This window comes from Neodiprion fabricii, chromosome 2 (genome assembly GCF_021155785.1).
Source record: "Neodiprion fabricii isolate iyNeoFabr1 chromosome 2, iyNeoFabr1.1, whole genome shotgun sequence".
NCBI lineage: Eukaryota > Metazoa > Arthropoda > Insecta > Hymenoptera > Diprionidae > Neodiprion > Neodiprion fabricii.
In genome coordinates, this window is record NC_060240.1 from 6,550,883 (window position 1) to 6,570,300 (window position 19,418).

Consider the following 19,418-nt stretch of genomic DNA (forward strand, 5'->3'; position numbering starts at 1 on the left):
TTAGCAGCAACGGTGGGTACGCTTAGAGCTCCGGTACCTTTACAACTCGTGGTTCTTTGATTACTCGGCAATTATAAGCCCATCTTTTATACACCGCACCTATAAATAACTGGACAAAATGAAAACGACTGGGTGGCGCCGGCGCCTATCGGCAACGACATTCAGGAAGTCGTTCAGAAACCGGAGGAAGAAATCTACGATCTACGAGCTAAAAGCCGACAGTTGTACCTTCTCTTCCTCAACCTTGCTCTGAATCATTCTCAACGACATTCTGCGATCTCACCTCGCAAAACAAATGACGAATTTTTACGCCTCTAGGGTGTGAATCGCAAGTAACGAAGACTGCATCGAGTGCATTGCGTAGAAACCGAGATGATGTTTGAAATAACTTGAAAAAATTCTGTCCCACACTTTAAATATGACATTTCAAGGCAATTTAATTGTTTTTAGCAGCAGGAAATTTTGAATATGAAAAAGAAATTCAGAAAACAACTCATTGAATTTTCAACATGGTGAGCTGAAAATTGACTCATTGTCAGTAACTCTCAAGACACGGATATTTGAGAAAATAAAATATGGAGATACCGCGCGATGAAAAAAACTCACTCTTTCAGTGAAAAAAAAATAATGAATGAACGATTTTACAATATTTCATAATTTATCTTCAATCAAATCAGATTATTTTTAATCATTTTCGTATGGATTTTGCGGTGAAGAATCATTTTGACCCCGGTATTCATGTCCCTGCCAAGATTTGCGCTCGGTATCCTAACAAAGCGTGATTCTTATCCTTCTCCGAGTAGCTTCTTGTCACCTGCACCACCTCGGCTCTGTGAAAGATTCCTGACTGGTTTCTTTTCACGTTCAGGCTTCAAGTGGCTCCGGATCGAGATCAGTAGGATGCGATCACCGGGAGATCGGCGCCGAGGCATCGCGTCTACGCGTCTCTTGAAGGATTTTCATTTTTATTTTTTATTTTTCTTCTCGTTTCTTCTTTCTCTTCTTTCGCGGAGTTTCTTCTGTCTGTTTATTTGGTATTTCTCAGTGGTCCGCATGCCAGTATAATAATCGCGACACGTTCAAACTCATTATCAGTTATTCCTCGCTTTTAAATTTTAACACGTCTCGTAATTCGTGTGAAAATTGCTTTTCGATTGTTCTAATCGGCTGCTGTTATTAAGGGAGGACCCGACCAAAATTTTAATCAAAAACGGTCTGAAAATATTAACGATACTATTTCCGAGGTTCAGATTTCAGATTTCGTTCAGCGAAATTTAGTCACATCGTTCAAACCAGAAACTCAAACGGGCAATTTTAAGGGCTCTCGAACTGTGCGCACAGTTGTGCAATTTAATTATCACGTGATAAATGCCTCGTAAGCTGTGCGCAAAGCGTCACATGTTTGTCAAGGAATAAATAACGCGTTGTAATCTTATACTTGGAATCTTTATTACGGCAGAGTTTATCGGTCACGATTGTACACGCATGCCGATTTGTTTGTCGTTATTATTTAACGCACGGTAAAATGTTCATTTTGCACAGGTTGATGTTTCTTCCGTGAGTACAGCTACGTAAATGCGGAAGAAAGGAGCTGCCGATACATTCGTTCGCTAATTGTTAAAGAAGCGTCGTGATGCACAGGGAAACGAGAGAGACGGACAGAGGTTGAAGATTACTGACACCGCTTGTCTCCGAGTCTATTAGAACGTCCGTGCATTGTATTGCTTAATGCAATTTGAACTTGCAATTAGCTCCTAGTTTCAACATCTGACAATGCGCGTACACACGTATCTGAGGCCAACGAGCTTTCATTCACGCTAAATCAACGGAGGCGTCATGAATTTCTCGATTCCGTTCAACGTACGTGTTCGATTTACTTTCTTCATCGTCATCGCTACGATCATCCTTGCATATTAAATAATTTGAATACCTACGTGTTGTTCATAGCCGATTCCCAATTACATAAAACAAGGTATGAAAACGATAATTTCAAACATAAAGTCTTCGGTAACATTCCCAAAAGCCAATCAAATCTTCGATCATATGCTTCTCGGTTGAAAAAAGGGAATAAAAATTTCGAAGCTAGGATAGACTGACACCATAAGAAATTGATTCAGTGCACAGCTAAGGATAAACATTGGATACATTCTTACAATCCTGTACACAGTGATAACCAATTATCGAATTGTGCAGAACATCGATGATATTTGCTCTCGAGAATAACCCGCAGTACTTCTGTCAATTGCCAACCAACGATCAAAAATGAACGAACCGTCGGTAGGAATGAAATTCCAGCGAACGAAGGAGACGGTAAAACTTAAAAATTCTAAATACAAAGAATGCATTATCGATGAAACCCCGCAGCATCGCGTGTAGGCAGCCTTCACACGCTGAATTATTACTGTACCATAAAAACCGCCTTCCATCATCTCCTCCAGAATGAGACGTGTTTACCTGGAGCGGAGAGGCGAGTAAGGAAGATGGGCTGGAGGCACGTATAAGGCTCGTGCGCCTGCACACACAGAGGTGTATAATCGTTGTATACAGAGGCGTGTTATCTTCGGTCCGGTTTACCACCGTGGGGATCCTGGGTCAATAGACGGAGGGATCCTTGCCCGCGTGGCAAGGTCGTCGTGGAGTTAAAAATAAACTCACCACGATCCCGGTGTAGCACATCGAAAAGCATTTCGAAGAGAACCAGTCCTTCGGTCCGCCTTCGGGTGGGCAGGGGAGGAACGATGCAGGGCGATGAACGCGTTCTCTGAGCCACGGGACCGAGCAGGGAGATGAAATCCTGAGAAGTGCCCGAACCGCTGGAAATGTAAAATCGGCGCTACGGTCCCCCTCGGCAAGGCCGATCATCGACAGGCTAGAAAAACTCGAGTCCAAGTCTTACTCGACGTGACGTGATGCGAATGTCCGAACAGAGTACGCTGGTACGACGCGATATGTATTTCTGGTAGGTATGATACACCGAATTACAAGTTGATTCCAAAGAGCGAAACATGAAATGGGTCTTCCGATGTTCCAGACCGTGAAATGGATTAGAAACACCTTCCATGTTGCAGGAAAACAGCCTGCAGTGCGGGCAAGAAATTGGTCTTCTGATGTTCCGCACCATGAAATGGATTAGGAACACCTTTCATGTTAGGTGGCATTCCTGCACTGAAGCTATTACCTTGAGTATATAGAACGAAGTGACGAAGAGACTGAACTAAATTATACAGTCGTTCCATCATTGTTCGAATGGGAATAAATTATTGTGATTTTAATCGTCGGGACAAGATCATGCGATATGGTTGCCTGTGGCTAAATTCACGAATACACGTAACCTTCGCCTCTGATTTACGACTGGACCAAGACGCAAAGGTATCACTTAAGAGTATCGGAACTTTCGTAACTTGTGTTGAATGAATCGTGTGATCCAACTTGAAACACACACTGCAGACGTATTGTCGAATTCCGAGCTGAAGGGCACATCCAAAAGTGTACCGATACTGTCAGCGTCGAATCATCTTTTGGTAGGAATTACAAGACATGAAATCTGGTTCACAGTACGATGTAATCTTTACGGATGTGCAGGTTGGAAGACGTCCATTTCCAAGCGTCACCTTTGAGGATGCTAAATGAGAAAGCGATTGAACCAATCGACTTCCGCAACAGCCAAGCATTTACGCATAGCGTAATGAAATTGTGCGCTGTGCGGATTCTGGTTTGGAACAACGGTCGACCTCGAGACGAAGGGTGATGCTGATCCAGCCCGTACTATGGATATAATTACATTCAATCGAAGCATTCGTGTATATTTCGCCGAAACGCGGTTATTTGCGTAAAACTTTTCGAGGTCGCGAGGGGTCGGTGGAAAAAATTTGCATCCACTGTGCGGTTCGGAACCGAAATTCTTCGAACCATACACAGTCGTTCACGTTATATTCCAGACGCTGTCACGCCGCGCCCAAATCCTTTATTAGACACGAAGCACGAGGCGGGGCAAGATGCCGAGCCCAAGAAGATGATTTATGTCACGCCGTTCCATTGTCGTTTCACTGCACGAGTCTACCGGACTCGAGTTTTTTGGACTCTTCACCATGGGATTTCTCATCGTGTCAACGAGATTGAAGCAACACTTTTGGACATTTGGAAACACACATCTTCCCACATCATCCACCGCGTTTGATTATAAGATTGGGCAATTGGAACGGCAGCAAGGTTATCCCGCAGGTGCATTCAAGCACTGGACGAACCTCTTGAAACGATCGGGAATAATGTTGTAACAAAGTGATGTTCACACCTCTTATGCCGACATAATACTCAGTCATCAAATGTTTAATCATTTGACTACAAACGAATACTCCAAACACTTCAACAGGAGCACTTCGATTCCAAATACATCCACTTTTTCACACATTTTTCTTTACTGTGAGACTTCTTCGACTCGACGTTTGCTCGTTACGAATGCACGAATAATCCATTCATTCCTTTAGACGCAATTCCTAGATTGCCCTTTGTTACAATATATTAGAACGTCGATCCAGTTTTTATCCTAATTCTAAACTCATTTTAATTCCCAGTCACAACGATGATGCATCGACACAACTGCACCTTTTTCGTCCTACACTGTCCAGTGTCTTTACCTACATTACCGGAACACCGTTTACTCGGTTTCTTTTGAGATTTACCAAAGGCAAATCTTGAGGCTTGACTTTCCGTGCAGTGAAACGATGAAAGGGTAAAAATATATGGATGCCCGATCAAATCGGCGATGGAATTTGCCAGCTATTTTCTCCTTTGTGAACAGAGTGGCGAACCTGTGTCCAGCAATTTGTACCCAACGCGCATCACCGCCATCCAAACGCACCGAGCGATTTTAAATCGGCCGCTTCTAATTACGCGGGTGATATGTTTCTTAATCAGTACCGAGGCCGGCAAGCCAATTTCTAATGTGGACACTCAGGACCTTGGCTGCGATGTCGCTTCCACCTTCCACCCACAACGACTCGCAGTCGGTCTTTTCACACCTGAATACCGGAGAAACTCGGTGTAGGAAAATTCCGGAAGTCAGCTGTACCGACTTGACAAACAACAGAGGATAAAAGAAAAGAAAAAGAAACCATTGCAGACGTTGAAGATGAAAACCGGCGCTTATACGGTGACTTTGTGCTCGGTATTCGTTCGACAAAATTACACCTATATTTTCCAACATATACAGCAGATCAAACGAGCCAATGGATAATTAGGCACACAAGTTTTAAGCGTTTGTCGCGACGTATTCAAAACCTGACCCCTAGACGCTCCGCAAGTATTGTGCCGCAGACTTTCTGCATATATAATGTTACAAGCTGCGTACCAAAAGCACGTGTTTTCACAGTCGACGCAAGGTTGACAAAACATTTATTCATATATTTGCGACAAATCGATTTCGGCTCATAAATTCGTGATCGCGCATTTGTAAAAATTGATTGTTTTTTTTTTTTTTTTTTTTAGGAAGGGGGCGAATTCTTGTGCAAAGAAAAAAAAAATCAAAAAATCAGCCTTGTATTCGTTTTAAATTTTGACCAACTAACGCGCGTAAGTGTCGCCCACTTATATACTCTTACTTAACGTTATTCTAATCCCCGAGCCAAAACATGTTCTGTTTATCAATGTCGCCGAGTGTACGTACAACATTGTAGGCGAAGCTCTCAACTGTTGGGCTAATCGTTTGGTGCCTCGTTGGGCATACTTAAAAGCCCCGAATTACTGCATCGAGACGTTTGAAAATTACCAATTAAATGGATCGCCGGCACATGTGCCGATACCGATAGACGGGCGACTTTCGCATTCGATAGTCAAATTCTAATGTCAGAGAAATGGCCAAGTGTACGAAAATCTTAATTTGGCATTACGGTTCTCGATCAGGTACGAAACGCCTCGAAGTTTCGAGCAAATATTTGCCCGGCTGTAAACACGATATAATTGAATCGAAGACCTGCAGCCAAGGCGTGATTTTTTCCTTTCTTTCATTTTTTGTTTCTTTTTTTTTTACAACGGGGAAAAATCCGGGCCCCCGGATCGACTCTCTTGGCAGGAGTTAAAACGACGATGCTCCTTTTTTGGCCCGAGTTATATGGCTTGCGTTGAAAAATGAACCGAAATATGTGACCCAGAATCTGATCGGGCGCCATCCGTGAGCCGATCTAACTGTTCAACGCTCTTCGATCACGCGAGATGGAAAGAGACGAGCTGAAAATAGATCCTCGGTAATTACTTTCTTGCAAGGAGGAGGCACCCGCGATACCGGCTCCTCAGGCCAACTATTTCGAATAATCAAAGAGAAACTCGGGAACAATTTCATCTTAATATAGCCTACAACACGCAATGGCATCCGCTTCGGTGCAAGTTAAATACTGTACAACTTTGCGCTAATTAACATTTCTCCATATGGTATCACGTATGTTTATAATTCAGGATATTCCAGATACGTCGAGAATTTTCATGCACCGGTATAATCAGCGTCGTTCCTAAAACAACCAAATAATATCGAATAACCTACACCTGCAGGTTGATTATTCCTGGGGAAATTTTTTTAACAAGACTCGAGCAGATCGCGTGGGCAAGTAATTGAGTCAAGGCCATCATCGTACCCATGGTGCTTGATGATTGATTTTTTTCAAACTTTCCTATAATTTATTTACACAGACGACGGTATGCGTGCGATATTTTATCGCGTCTCAATGAAAACGACGCCTCTTATAAAAAACATTCCTCCAGTTGCCCTTAATTACTCGAAAAAGAAAGTGACAGGTGAAATTTTAATGACTTTGAATATGATCGCGAGATTCTCTTCTGAAATCGTTGTAGCAATTCACGATGATGGGAGAGAAAAATTTTGTTAGTTACATTTATCGTACGGGGGGTCAAAATTCCTGATGAGGGAAGATTCGTCTGACTGATAGATTTTTGAAAATATTCAATTCGCTCAAAGATATTAAAACGGACTCGTCAAATCTTGAAGATCATTTATTTTCTCATACAATTTGAAAGTGTAGCTCGCAATATGAGAGAAGAGAAGACAAGCGTCGAAATTTTTGTCTCAGCTTACGATTTTATTCAACGTATCGTATATTTTATCCGCTGCACGAGAATACAAAAGAAGCAATAAACCTGATATATGGTAGTTAGCATTTTTTCGCCTCACGAGAACCGAAAAGTGGGGCTTAACAGCCCTCAGCAATTTCCATTATTTCTATTTACAGCCTCATCGTCGGACAGATCCTACAAGAGTCTCGTTACTTGCACGTTCCTGGCGCCACATGGCTAAAAAAAAAAATCCGCGATAGATATTCTACACAGCGTAACACGCTTTCATCCCGGCTCTAGTCCAGGGGACGTGATACTTCTGATAAATATAAGCGGCGCCATTAATTCTTTGTGTAACAAGCGAGTAATTAAGCTTTTTGGTAACTTCGAAAGGCCTGCGAAAAGAGAATTCATGAATGGTCATTGGACTGCGGGTCGCAAGAAATGTGCAGATTATGATTTCGTCCAACGTGTTCAAGCTTTCGCCGAAATGTTTTCGCCATTTCTCGCAGTTATTTGTACGCTGAACCAACCGCAGGATGAAACCGGTTTCTAAGTCGTTATAAGTAGACGTGAAATATTGCAGGGGAATAAAAAGAAATGTGGATGTTAATGAAAAATCCCAGAGAAATTATAAAAGTAACCCGAATAATGTTTAGCGTGTTGTTTTTATTCCTTATAAAAAATTCGTGATGGAAACCAAAGGATATTTAAACAATTGACAAAACAAAAACTATCCGCCCAACGTTCCAGAATATAAGATATTCATTAAAACAGTGCTTCGTGGAAATTAGATTGTTTCAAATTTTATAAAATTTTTAATTCCTTCTCTGATTAACGGATTGATTTGAGATTCATATTCCAAAAAACTTAGATCTTCTGGCACTTTGATGCAACATTTCGAGATACAATCGGATAGATATTGGTCTGATTCTTTTTTACGACGATCTCTCAATTCCTTGAGCCTCAGGATAATTTTCGGAATTAATGATTCAGCCAAAAAACAATGACAAATTCGAACCTTTACCAAACAATATCAAAAATTAGTTTTTATTTTCTTTCGGGCGTCTTCTTAGATCTAGAAGAAAAAAAATTCCAAAACAAATCTGATCGCCAGTGCGTATTGAGTTTCAGAGTCTGAGAAAAGTCCAAGTACAGAATCGAACAGTCATAGGCGTAAAATACGAATTTCATTGTTTTCAATTTTTAATAACGAATCTTGAAAATGATCTTATTCTTTTCTATCAGAAGATCACACAATTATCTCGATCCGATTTCACCTTCCATAATTTCTAAAACAACAACTCCTGATAAAAGTGGAACCTTGCCGCGGTCTCGATCACCTCAAAAAATGAATCTCGACGTGTAGTGGAATAATTTCGTTGATTGGTAGTGTAAGAGCTCGTTACCGGCTCATCGTCGTTGAATTTATCGCATCGGCAGGTTGTTCGCACCCTCGAGTGTGCGCAGAGCTATACATAAATCGGCGCACGCGCTGCCCGCGAAAAAGGACGAATAGAACGAAAAGACGCCACGGCGCCGGCGCCGAAGCGTCGCGAAGCGAGCGACGCCCAGTAAACCGTTCGAGATCCTCGGGCGTTTCCTCGACGTCGAGGGGCGCCAGTTGAAATGACTGGGGTAGGAGAAAATTACTCTTCACGTCGGACAGCTCTGCTCGCATGCAATTGAGACGGTCTATTTCTGTGCGCACTATTTACTGACATTTTTTACTTTCTACTCAGGCGCAGTGTCGATAGCCTATAAGCTGGTCGCGTATAAAGGTGCTTCGCATTCTGAGCGTCGATTCGACTTCGTATCTATACGCACGTTCCTATCACCCGGCTGAACCGGCGTACATTGTCATGCAGCTCGATCGCAGATCGCGAATAACGAATCGCGGAACTTTTGATAAACGGGAATTGCTTCGTGAAAACAATAAACTTTTGCCAAGACTCGGCCTGTCGCGAACATGTCGACGTTCGTTTGATGGATGAGTTGACGAGTTACGTGGAAAACCACGAACTCCTCAAACGAACGAAAGTTTAAGCTTATTGAATCTCATTTCGGATTTATCACAGATGCTTTGGTTGATTTCGAAGTTGACGTATATATATATATATATATATCCAAATATCGAAGTCCACGTATCGCAAACGCGAAAAGTGTCCAATAGCCCCATTCTATGCGCAATTCTGAACAAAAACACTCAAATCCATTTTCATTTGACGCAGAAATGAAGAAGTGGCATGAATTCTACGAATTTACTGTTCCCATTTCGTAGAATCCGTGTCATTTCTTTATTTCTGGGGCAAATGAAAATGCACTGGAGTGTTTTTATTCAGAATTGCGTATAGAATGAGGCTGTTGAAACATTTTTCGCGTTTAAGGTACGCGGACTTCGATATTTAGAGATACAACGTCGAAATCGACTAGAGCACTCCCTTAATGATGGTTTTATAAAAACAAAGGCAATGATTTGTACAAAGTTTTTATCTTCGATCAAATTTCAGTTCCTTCGATCTGCGAAATTTCCGCAGGTGTTCGAATACCGGTCGTTTTCGCACAGCCAGCTTGTTATTCTCTTCTTTTACCGAAAGTTATTTTCCACAAAACTCATTTGCTTGGTATTTTAAATATTTTTCGCACGGAAAATATCATTGAAATATATTTACTAACAGGGTTTTTTTATTCTTTCCTCGCAATCCTCTTTCACTTCGCTCACGTATTTTTCGTCAATTTTCTTGAGAAATGAGAAAACTACAAGTTTTTGTAGTGTCTTACACAAGTACGAAGCAAGATAATAAACTCATCTCAACATGGTAGGTAATTGAGTTTTACTCGACGAAGTTGTAAAATTTCCATGCCAATAAAATCGTTTCACGATGCTAGACGAAGAAACGAATAAATGTTTCTCCGTTCTAATATTTGAAATATTCGAACTATTCAAGAAGGCACGCAGCCATATGCTCGATTCCCTAAGCATGCCACGCAGTTGCACAATCATCGAACGCATCGTCTTCTGTTACCAACATACCTGCAAACTTTTTGCGTGCCTAAAGCATGTTTTATTGATTTGTTCACGCGCCAGTTGACGCGTTGCTCGACATTCGTGGTTAATGACAACCGGATTAATTGGCGTTAAATCATCTATCGATCCCAGTAACCGAAGTATATTGAATTTCAAATTGTCGCATAAAACAACGTGTAGCAAAAGCACGTGATCTTTCCGAGGTTGACTCATTCCGCGACACTTCGCTTCCTGCCATTACAAACGAATTGTTCGTATACCTACAAGTTTGTTTTTCTTTTTGTTTTTGCTTTTGTTTTATTGTTTTATTGTTTTATTGTTTTTTCTTACGACAACTGGACCCGGACAACGAACACTTCGCTGCACAAACATGATCCACTGTCCGCAGTCCATCTGCAGACGGTGAACCAGTATTTCTGAACTTTCCTCAAAGTCACGTTTCACCGCGTGATACAATGCAATCGACGCCATTCCGCGAGTCGCTATGCATACCCTCAATGCCATTGAGGCTGCCATAACCTGAAACCACGATGCCTAACTGCAATTATCGGGAGACCGTGCTTTGCTACTGAATCGTGCCTAGCGCTAACAACGTTGCAACACTCGCTCAGTGCGATCCTTTTTCATCCGTCTAAAACCGCTCTCTCCGCCTATCGGACTCACAGCCTTGATTCGACCTTGTCATCTTATACTTTCCCAACTTTATCGAAATTCAGTTATCGGAGCTGAGTCAACCCCCTTTTGTTCACGGTGAATGCATACTTTAACATCACCAATGTACCAATATGACACAATATTGCTCCGACATTAACGATCGTTGAAAAAATCATTTAAACGATCGCGAAAGTGGATAAGGGTGATCACAAAACACGGTCTACTTTTCGATGTCACGTGAATTTTTCACAAACCACGCAAAGGACGGTCAACAAGTGTTGGACCATTTGAAATGGTTAATTTAAGGTGGTGCTCTTTTTATCCTCTACGACAAAAATCACACAAGACGAAGTGTTGCGATGTTGTACACGTGGAGTGCAAATCAATTTTTCAATAAAGAAATATGAACAGCTCCATTTATCCATTAGCATACAGAGAGTCTGTTGTATATGAAAATGCGCAACAGCTCGTTGGAAAGCCTTTAGCAAGGTGACGTTGAATCATCAATTCACTGTACGCTATACTCCGACACAGAATCGCGATATTATTAGTATACTTGTTAACTATTCAGTCAAGGAAGCATAAAGCTGTGAGGGAGGAAAAGAGAATGCTGCAGTAGGATTTTCCTTCGTCCGTGAGTTCGAACCGGACGTAAACTGACGTCACGGTCATCTTGTGATACTTTTTACCTTTACCGTTCCCCTGATCACCTTGGATCGTGTGTCAAAAAATCAGAGATCGATATTTGATAGATCAAACAAGACGAAATACTTATAGAAAAATTTCGCTCGTTTAGCTTTCGTGGAAACTGATCCGTTAACCGTTCGAGCTAAATAATCGTTAAGGTAAGTGTACCATTCATTGACCCTGTCCCAATTATTAACTTTTTTTGGTTGTATCTGTTTGATCTTTAGTTCCAAAATTACCAAAAAATAAATTTGTACCGTCTAACCCTCTGGAAATTGATTTTAGTCGTCGAGAAATTCACAATTTGTGCGGTCAGTTTTAATTTTGAAAATTGAAAGGGTCGGTAATTGGGTCTAAACGTGTCAATAACTGGTACACTTACCTTGCAGCAACCAAGACAAGCTGACTCCATTTCGGGGAAACCAATTTACGGGTAAGTGTTAGATATTCTCAACTCACTGACCGACATCTACGATGTGCTGTAACGTTGGGAAGCGACGTTTAACCCTCAAGGAGATTCGTTGCAGCGTGATGACGTAGGCGAGCACCGCGTACCTGACGATGTTCCGACGCATCAGCCGACCCCTTTCATCCTGAAACATCGGTAAAGAGAAGTAACGGTAACGATCGTGGTAAACGTGATCAATCATGCTGTTTTGGTCGAAGATGGATGGAATTTGGAAGAGGGACGGCGTGTTGCCACTCGTCGCAAACTCCAAGCCCTTGGGAGTTGCGATTTCGTCGAAGAAGAAGAAAACGCGAGACCATTCGGCGATCATTCGGCGGCATTGACCTCCAACTTCGTTAACTCATTTGGATAAGGAAGCTGCACATTTCTCTTACGTAACGACCGGCGACCATTTCCAGTTCTCGCCGGATCGGTGAACTCTTACTGCCCACCGATGAACAACACACTCACTTTTACGCAACCCACCGTCTCTCAAGCTGCAGGGCAAACTCGACACGCTCGTTATTACATCTCTTTCGTCGTTTCTCCTGTGTATAATTCATTCTATCTACACTCTCCAAAAAATAACACCATCCATAGAAGCGTCTTGTCCAGCGTTCAAGAGTGGCTTTGGACGTAACCAAGGTCGTCCGTTGCTGGATTAGAAAGTCTATAATTCATGTCTTTGGACAATTTCACTTGTGCTTTGAAATCCCATTTCTTCCTTTATCGTTAGACCAGAGTGAACACCGAAGATCCTGATTTCGACACAAAATTTAATCTCCGATTCATAATCACCGCAATTGGACTCGTGAATACGTCGAGATTCTGGGTGAAACGTTAAAGCTTTGAGCAGGTATGTAAAAGGGGCAAAAGACGAATAAAAATTGATATCAAAGCAGTCTGTGAATCTTGCTTGGTATCCATGAACGGATCTGAGCAGAGATCTCTTATCCTGAGTTGAATTTATTGCAGACATTTTCGGACACGTATTTATGACCAACTTTTTATCGCTTGTTTCTTGTTCAGCCAAGATGGAAGAAAATTGTTTTTAAAAAATTGAAAATAAAAATAAACGGATACTTTCGCGAGGTTTATAATCCTGTTTTCGATTCCGCAGCTTTCCGAGTTGAAAAGACAGGACGAACCTTTATCGACTTTGGTTCACGACCTCCAACCGGAATGTTGAACCCTGCACCGCTGTAATCAACACCTTTCTCGCTATTGTCTCACCGATTTTAAAATTACACTCGTAGAAACGCAAATGCTCGAACAGCTCGGGTTTATATCGATTTCTCTTTCAGCTGGATTCTAACTGGAAAAAAGCCAGAAAGTGAAAGATTGATTTATGTGTAAGTTCACTTTCCGGCTTACGCGCTCGGTCGGAATTAATCGACTAGATTCGCTGAGCAAATATAATGCATCATTTATTTTCTCATAAAAATTTTCATGACATAAAACCTGATGGCAAAAATATCAAGCATATGAAAATCACGGAACAGTTTTGATAAAAGTGAAAACTTGAGTAGAAAATATTTTAAAATCAGTTGTTACGTACAAAATTCGAATAAAATGATCAAATTTTCTGACGAATACATTCATTTTTCAAAAAACAAGATTCCTACAGTCAGTAACATTGTTACTGTCCGTGTCTAAAATTCATGCCTTGAATTATAAGAAGAGTTGAAACGCGATCGAGTTTCAGGTTTATACTGTCGCAAAAACTCGAGTAAAAGTGATGTAAAAAGGGAATAAAAAAGGAAAGAAAAAAGAAAAATTGGCGAGTCGGGCGAGCTCCAACCACGTGGCAGATGAAGTGCGCAAAGTAAAATGAACTGGTCGCGTGTCAAGACTAATTTCGTGGCAGCGGGTCTGATTCGAATCACGTTTCCTGGTCGCGACTCTTGCAGGACTTTCCCTACGCCGACGCGTTCTATTCGGCAAGATACAAGTAGCGGCGTCGATTCGCGCGTCACGACGCCTCTGTGACGTGGTTGTTGTAGATATAATTGACGCCAACGGTTCGAAAGAGCGAAAAAAATTTTATCACTAGTGCAAGAAATTAACCACCTGCGCACGGCGTGGATTCAGGGATATTACATAGTTATTGAGCACAATGTTTAACAGACGTCTAGTTGTGGTGCACAATATTGTGCAACAGGATAATGGATATACGTCGTTTGTAGATGAGGTAATTAAGGAGACAATCGCTTTATTGAATATTAATAACTAGCACGTGGGTATAATCGAGAGAAAATAAAATTAGGAAAACTGTCGTGTAGATAGAGGAGAAAAAACAGTGATGATTACAACGATGACGATGAAGTTTTATACAGTCTGACTATCCCGTTACCGTTGCGTCACAACCGCGTTCGAAGTTCGATTTTGGTATTCTGCGTATCGAGATGCGGGTTACATTTTTACTTATAGTTTGGTAGATTTCTTTTTTCTTTTAATTTTTTAATTGAGAAAATTATATATTTCATTTCTCGTTGTGAAAAAACTTTTCCAGATGGATTGGTTGAAAAATATTACGTTCTTGTGGGTGAAACTGCCAAATCGACTATTGACATGCCTCACTTTGGATGGTGGTTTCACCCCCTTAAAGTGCTTAATGGCGGATAAAAGGAAAAGACGTGTCGCTTAGTTTTTAGTCTACTATAACATATTAAAAAAGAAATGAAATCGCAGAGATCGATCTGGGTTACCTTCCTCGTTAGATATATACGCGTTATAATTCGTCATTGCGCTTTTAGTAATCTAAAATAACTGTTTCTCTTGCAAAAAGGTTACTTCCAATTAGTCCGTGAATCCTGTCACTTTCTACAACAAAAGACGGCCGCATTGTTCACGAAACAGCCTTTCTTCTCCGATGATCTGATCCACAAATTACTGACCAGGCGTTCGTTTATCGCACCGCGGTGATCGTTAAGTGAATTCTCTTTGGACTTGCATGTGAAAATTCTCGCCTTGGAGATACGGGTACGAGTGAGATGGGAGTCGACATCCCGTATATCGAGTGATCGGAATCAATTACCAACGAAAGGAATGCCTTCGACGTCCATTCATCAATATCGATGTGAATTCACGCAATTATTGAAGAACTCGTCACTGATCTCTTGCGGCAGCCTCCAACCACTCTCAGGGTTCATCTAAACAAGATTCGAACATATCTAGTCTAAGCAAGTTCCTCCGGGAATTCGTGCCTGCAGCAAAACCGCAGAAATAAACGATGAATGAAAAATCGGAGTATAATGAGTACGAGTCGCTTCTGCGAATTCAATCGCCAGTCCAATTAACTTGACGGGTAAATTGTATCGGGCATTAAGTAAGCAAGGAGGAGAAGTAAATGTGGACGCGTTGGTAATGGCATTAAATAATCGAACTCTACCATTACGCCAACTCTCGTTTATATAGTTGGGACCATTGAGTGGGGACCAAAACAGAAACCGGTTCGAAAACAGCTGTTGCGGAATGAAAACCCGAAGTCTCGTCCAGGTCTTGACTATGTTGTATCTAAAATCGAGCGATATGCGGGGGTTTCGAACCGTGTTGCACATTTCGTTGGAACAGCTGTTAAATCGCCATGACACCTTTCGATGTCGTTAACCCAGGTGACAAGTGTCAAGTGCCAGAAGCGGCAAGTGACGTCACGTTTACGCGTGTCTAAGTGCCACGCCTAACGAATGGATCCACTGCCATTGATTCTGACGCCCATCACCACACAACAAAGCATCACACCGCTCTTTCATCTATAAGACAGAAATTCCACCTTGGCATAGATTCTACACATCTGTACGTAACTCGGGAGATATGGAATCACGGAGCGATCGCAAGTACCCGCACCTTTGGCTTTAAACTTTTCACCATTTTCGAACTTTGAGACAAGTGAAAAGAGAGGAAAGCAAGCATGTTCGTTAAATGTTGTTCCTTCGTTTTTTTTTACGTCCAATCGCAGATGGAGGGCTTCCGATTTCCATAGCTTTCGACGAGTGTGCCAGTCGGGGAAACGGTGAGGTGAGAAAAGTGGAAAACCGATGCGAAGAACAATGACGATTGTCAGTGTTTAAAAGAAAATTGCGTGTACTCACGTTTCCTGGAATAGCAGCGCTGATGAAAAGCGCCAGGTTGTCTGGCCAGGGTAAAAGTTTGTACTGCTCCCACCACCTCTTCACGACCAGACTCACGTAAAAGCCCAGGACGAAGGACATTGGGATGGATTCGCTTGAATTTCCAAAGTAGTGTCGTATCCTTTCGAATATCCTGTTGACAAAAGCATTGTTCCAATAATTACGGGGCGATGGGCAAAAGCTCGATTAGATCGGACTCGGAAGAAGATTCTATCTTCAAATCTCGAGGTACGATATAAAATTTTTTACGATCGCCGCAGTACAATGATCAGCTAGTCTTATAACGTGCCACGAGAATCTTCTCCGTTAATTATATAATGCACAAGCGTTACGTTCAACACACGGTCTTTGTTCAGCTTCGGATTCTTTCGCTACTGCACTGGTTTAAGTGGAGCAAGGTCGAGGCAACGCGGCACATTTGAAACGGGTTCCCTTTTCCTTCCAACACACGCCACGCGCTTGCAGTCCATTAAACTTTGCTCACGCCATAAAGCTTTTCGCGTCGTCAACGAGAAAATTGACGAGTGTCATTTCGTGCGGTTGAAACCAATGTCGGAGAACCTCGACCCTGCACGTCGTGCACGTCGGATCAACTCGGAATGACTTTCGTCTCAGAGACGGTGAGTGAAATTGCACTTCTCGGCATTTCTTTATTACTTCTCGTTCTTCCGATACGATGTTACGTTTAAAATGCAGTCGTTACAGCTTGATTTGAAAGTTACGAAGCCGATCCGATACCGATAATTCTAACTGAATAGCTAAACAATGATACTGCATCCGTAATGGTGCTCCGATTAACTGGAATGACGCGTGTCAGGCAGTTTACGGAAATTTGTAAATAAAATTGAAAAACAGAATTCCTTGCGATGACGCCACGACGAGTAAAATGGAACCTCGTTGGGTAAAGGACCTTTTCTTTGACGAAATCCAGGTTCTGAGAAAAGCTAACAATCAACATTTCTTCAAACCACGGACAGTCCCGTTTTAAGAATCTCCGTTCGAACCGTCAAACTCCATATGGATTAAAAAAACAAATCAGCTTGAAAATAATACGACTTGTTGCACACTTTAATGCCTTTTACAGTTCCATCAAGCTCGAGCAGTGAGTAATCAGGGGTAATAAATATCCCCTTCCAATCGCGGCTAATTAATGAAGTCGGAATCTGGAACGGACATAACGTTCTTCCAGTGACAGAACAGAAAGAGAGAAAAAAAAAACCCAGTCCGCTTGGTTTACCTATCAAATAAGAGTTAGCCAAAACTGATAAAACATTCTCGACGACCTTGCGTACGAGACGATATTCCAAGCTTCAACAAATCGCGTCTGCGTGTTTAAGCCGTTGGGTACCTTAGCCTGCAGCTGCACGTTAACTGGAATCTTGAATACGTTCGATTCTACGTAAAGACGCATCCTGCTTACAGTTAGAACAATATTAGTTCAGCTCGGTACGAGATGCGTCAATAGTTCCTTGCCGGAGAGGCGATCCGTTAGCTCGACGGAACTTCTGTCAAGAGCTGACAATAAGTGCAGAGCTGACGATGAGAGAAAACTAAGGTTCGCGGCTTTATTATTTCCCAAGAATTTAAATCCCTCGGAGGTTCCGCGGTCAGTTAGCAAAGGTGGTCCGTGTGGCCATGTCCATTTTGCGAAACGCCTCTGCTGATATTATTCGCGATGATCCGTCTCGCCTGCATCATCCGAGCATGTATTTCCTACGCTTGATTCATCGGACTCGATGTTATAAGCAAGTTGTATAAATATATAGCGTCCTAATAGGTGGTCCTCATTTGGGGGTCGGACAAATTTTTTATTGGGATATCCCTCAGATTTTTTTCAAATCATATAAAAACAATCTGTGTAAAGTTTAAAGCCTCTACGTCATCTTTACGCAGATTTTTTTTTGTTTTTTAATGATCTAGAACAGATCTGGGGGGCGTCCGAATGAAAATTTGTCCCACCCCCAAATAAGGACCACCCTAAATTACTGCACGCAACGTTAGTCTCCGTGCCTGAAACAAGGCCTAGAATATTGTTATGCTCTTTCGGTTGCGAATGTTGTTTCAATGCTGCCGATTCGTTCGCGGAAAGAGAGCGAATTTTCGACTCGCTTTGCCACTTTCACTAACGCTTCGTATCCACGCCATCGAATGCCCGTATAACATGATCGCCGATCCGTTCGAGAAAATATTGCAGCGCTGTTTGAAAAAACGACAGTTTACCAAGAATCATTGAACTCTGTGGACACGCGTTGCGATAACTCATCGTGACGTCCGAACATTTTCACGCAATCATCATTACAGAGACATTTGTCTGAGGATCGGAATAATTAGATACAAGTGGTTCGAATTGTCTCATTTTTGGATATTCTGAAAAGTAGTGATCGTTGAATCGATACCCTGTCCGAAGTATAAATCATTTTGAAATTGTACGAGTGTGATTTTTCATCTAATTTGCGACTCGAGTCACGTGAGAAAAATTTGTGAAATTCTTTATTGAATATGGTCATATGTTCTCCCGAATCCATCATTTTCGAGTCTCATTTACTTCTCATTATTACTTAAAATCAATCTTCCGCAATGTAGAATCGACGTAGGAATATTTTACCGCTAATTAACAGACGGCGTAAGGAGAGGATCTACCAGATTGCAAGTTGTTGGGACGTTCACGGACCTTTCACCGAGATGATACGAACACGTTCCCAAATAGATACAAGACGCGTGAAGGGAGTGAAATAAAAAAAGTTCTAATATTAGTGACGAAGATTAAAAACGAGATTCGTTTTCTTCGTTCTCTTTTAATTTTTTGTTTTTTTTTTTTCTGTCCACATCTTCGTACTTCTGATGCAACTTTAAAACACCTGATCCATCCGTTCCCTCTGAACCGCAACGTCTGGGTCTAAAAAGAGCCTGTTAACTTGAATCCGATTTACTTTTTTCTTTATCCCTTTCTCCAATTTACGCCGAGATAAATAACGGGTTGCGTCTTTTAAATTTTATTTCTCTTCTGCTCGCTTGCCAACCAAGTTTTTTTAATTTTTTTTTTTTCTTTCTCCCTCTTCCGAACCAGCAGAGCTTCTCGACGCAGAAAGTAATTATCGAGTCGACCGTTCCATCACCCTTTAAGGAACGCCTCAAGTCTATTTTTAAAAATTCGGGTACATCGTTCTCTGCTCGTTTTTGTTTATTAATCTCCGATTCCCGTTCCTTCATCGGTGTTTCCAAGGAGTGCACTCTCTTCTCTTGTACCTTGTGAAACCTCCACTTCGTTTCTGTTCTATGTCCTTTTTTTCAGGATTTATCAATTTCCGATCCAACGGTAAGCAGGAAGCAAAGTATATCGCAATTATCCGCTCAACGTTATTCACGATAAAACGTTTCACGTAAATTTAATTGCAAATATGATATTTCCCTA

At 41.7% G+C, this 19,418-nt stretch overlaps 1 protein-coding gene across 2 annotated transcripts in view; it reads right to left on the reverse strand.

Moving 5' to 3' along the window:
- LOC124175038 overlaps positions 1 to 19,418 on the reverse strand; it is a 71,433-nt gene that overhangs the window by 17,316 nt on the left and 34,699 nt on the right. For both annotated transcript variants that reach the window (XM_046554855.1, XM_046554854.1), the window contains exons 4-5: positions 15,968 to 16,139; positions 11,892 to 12,021 (exon numbers count right to left, since the gene is read on the reverse strand). In XM_046554855.1, the coding sequence (XP_046410811.1) occupies positions 11,892 to 12,021; positions 15,968 to 16,139 (302 nt within the window). The remainder of the gene's footprint in view (positions 1 to 11,891; positions 12,022 to 15,967; positions 16,140 to 19,418) is intronic.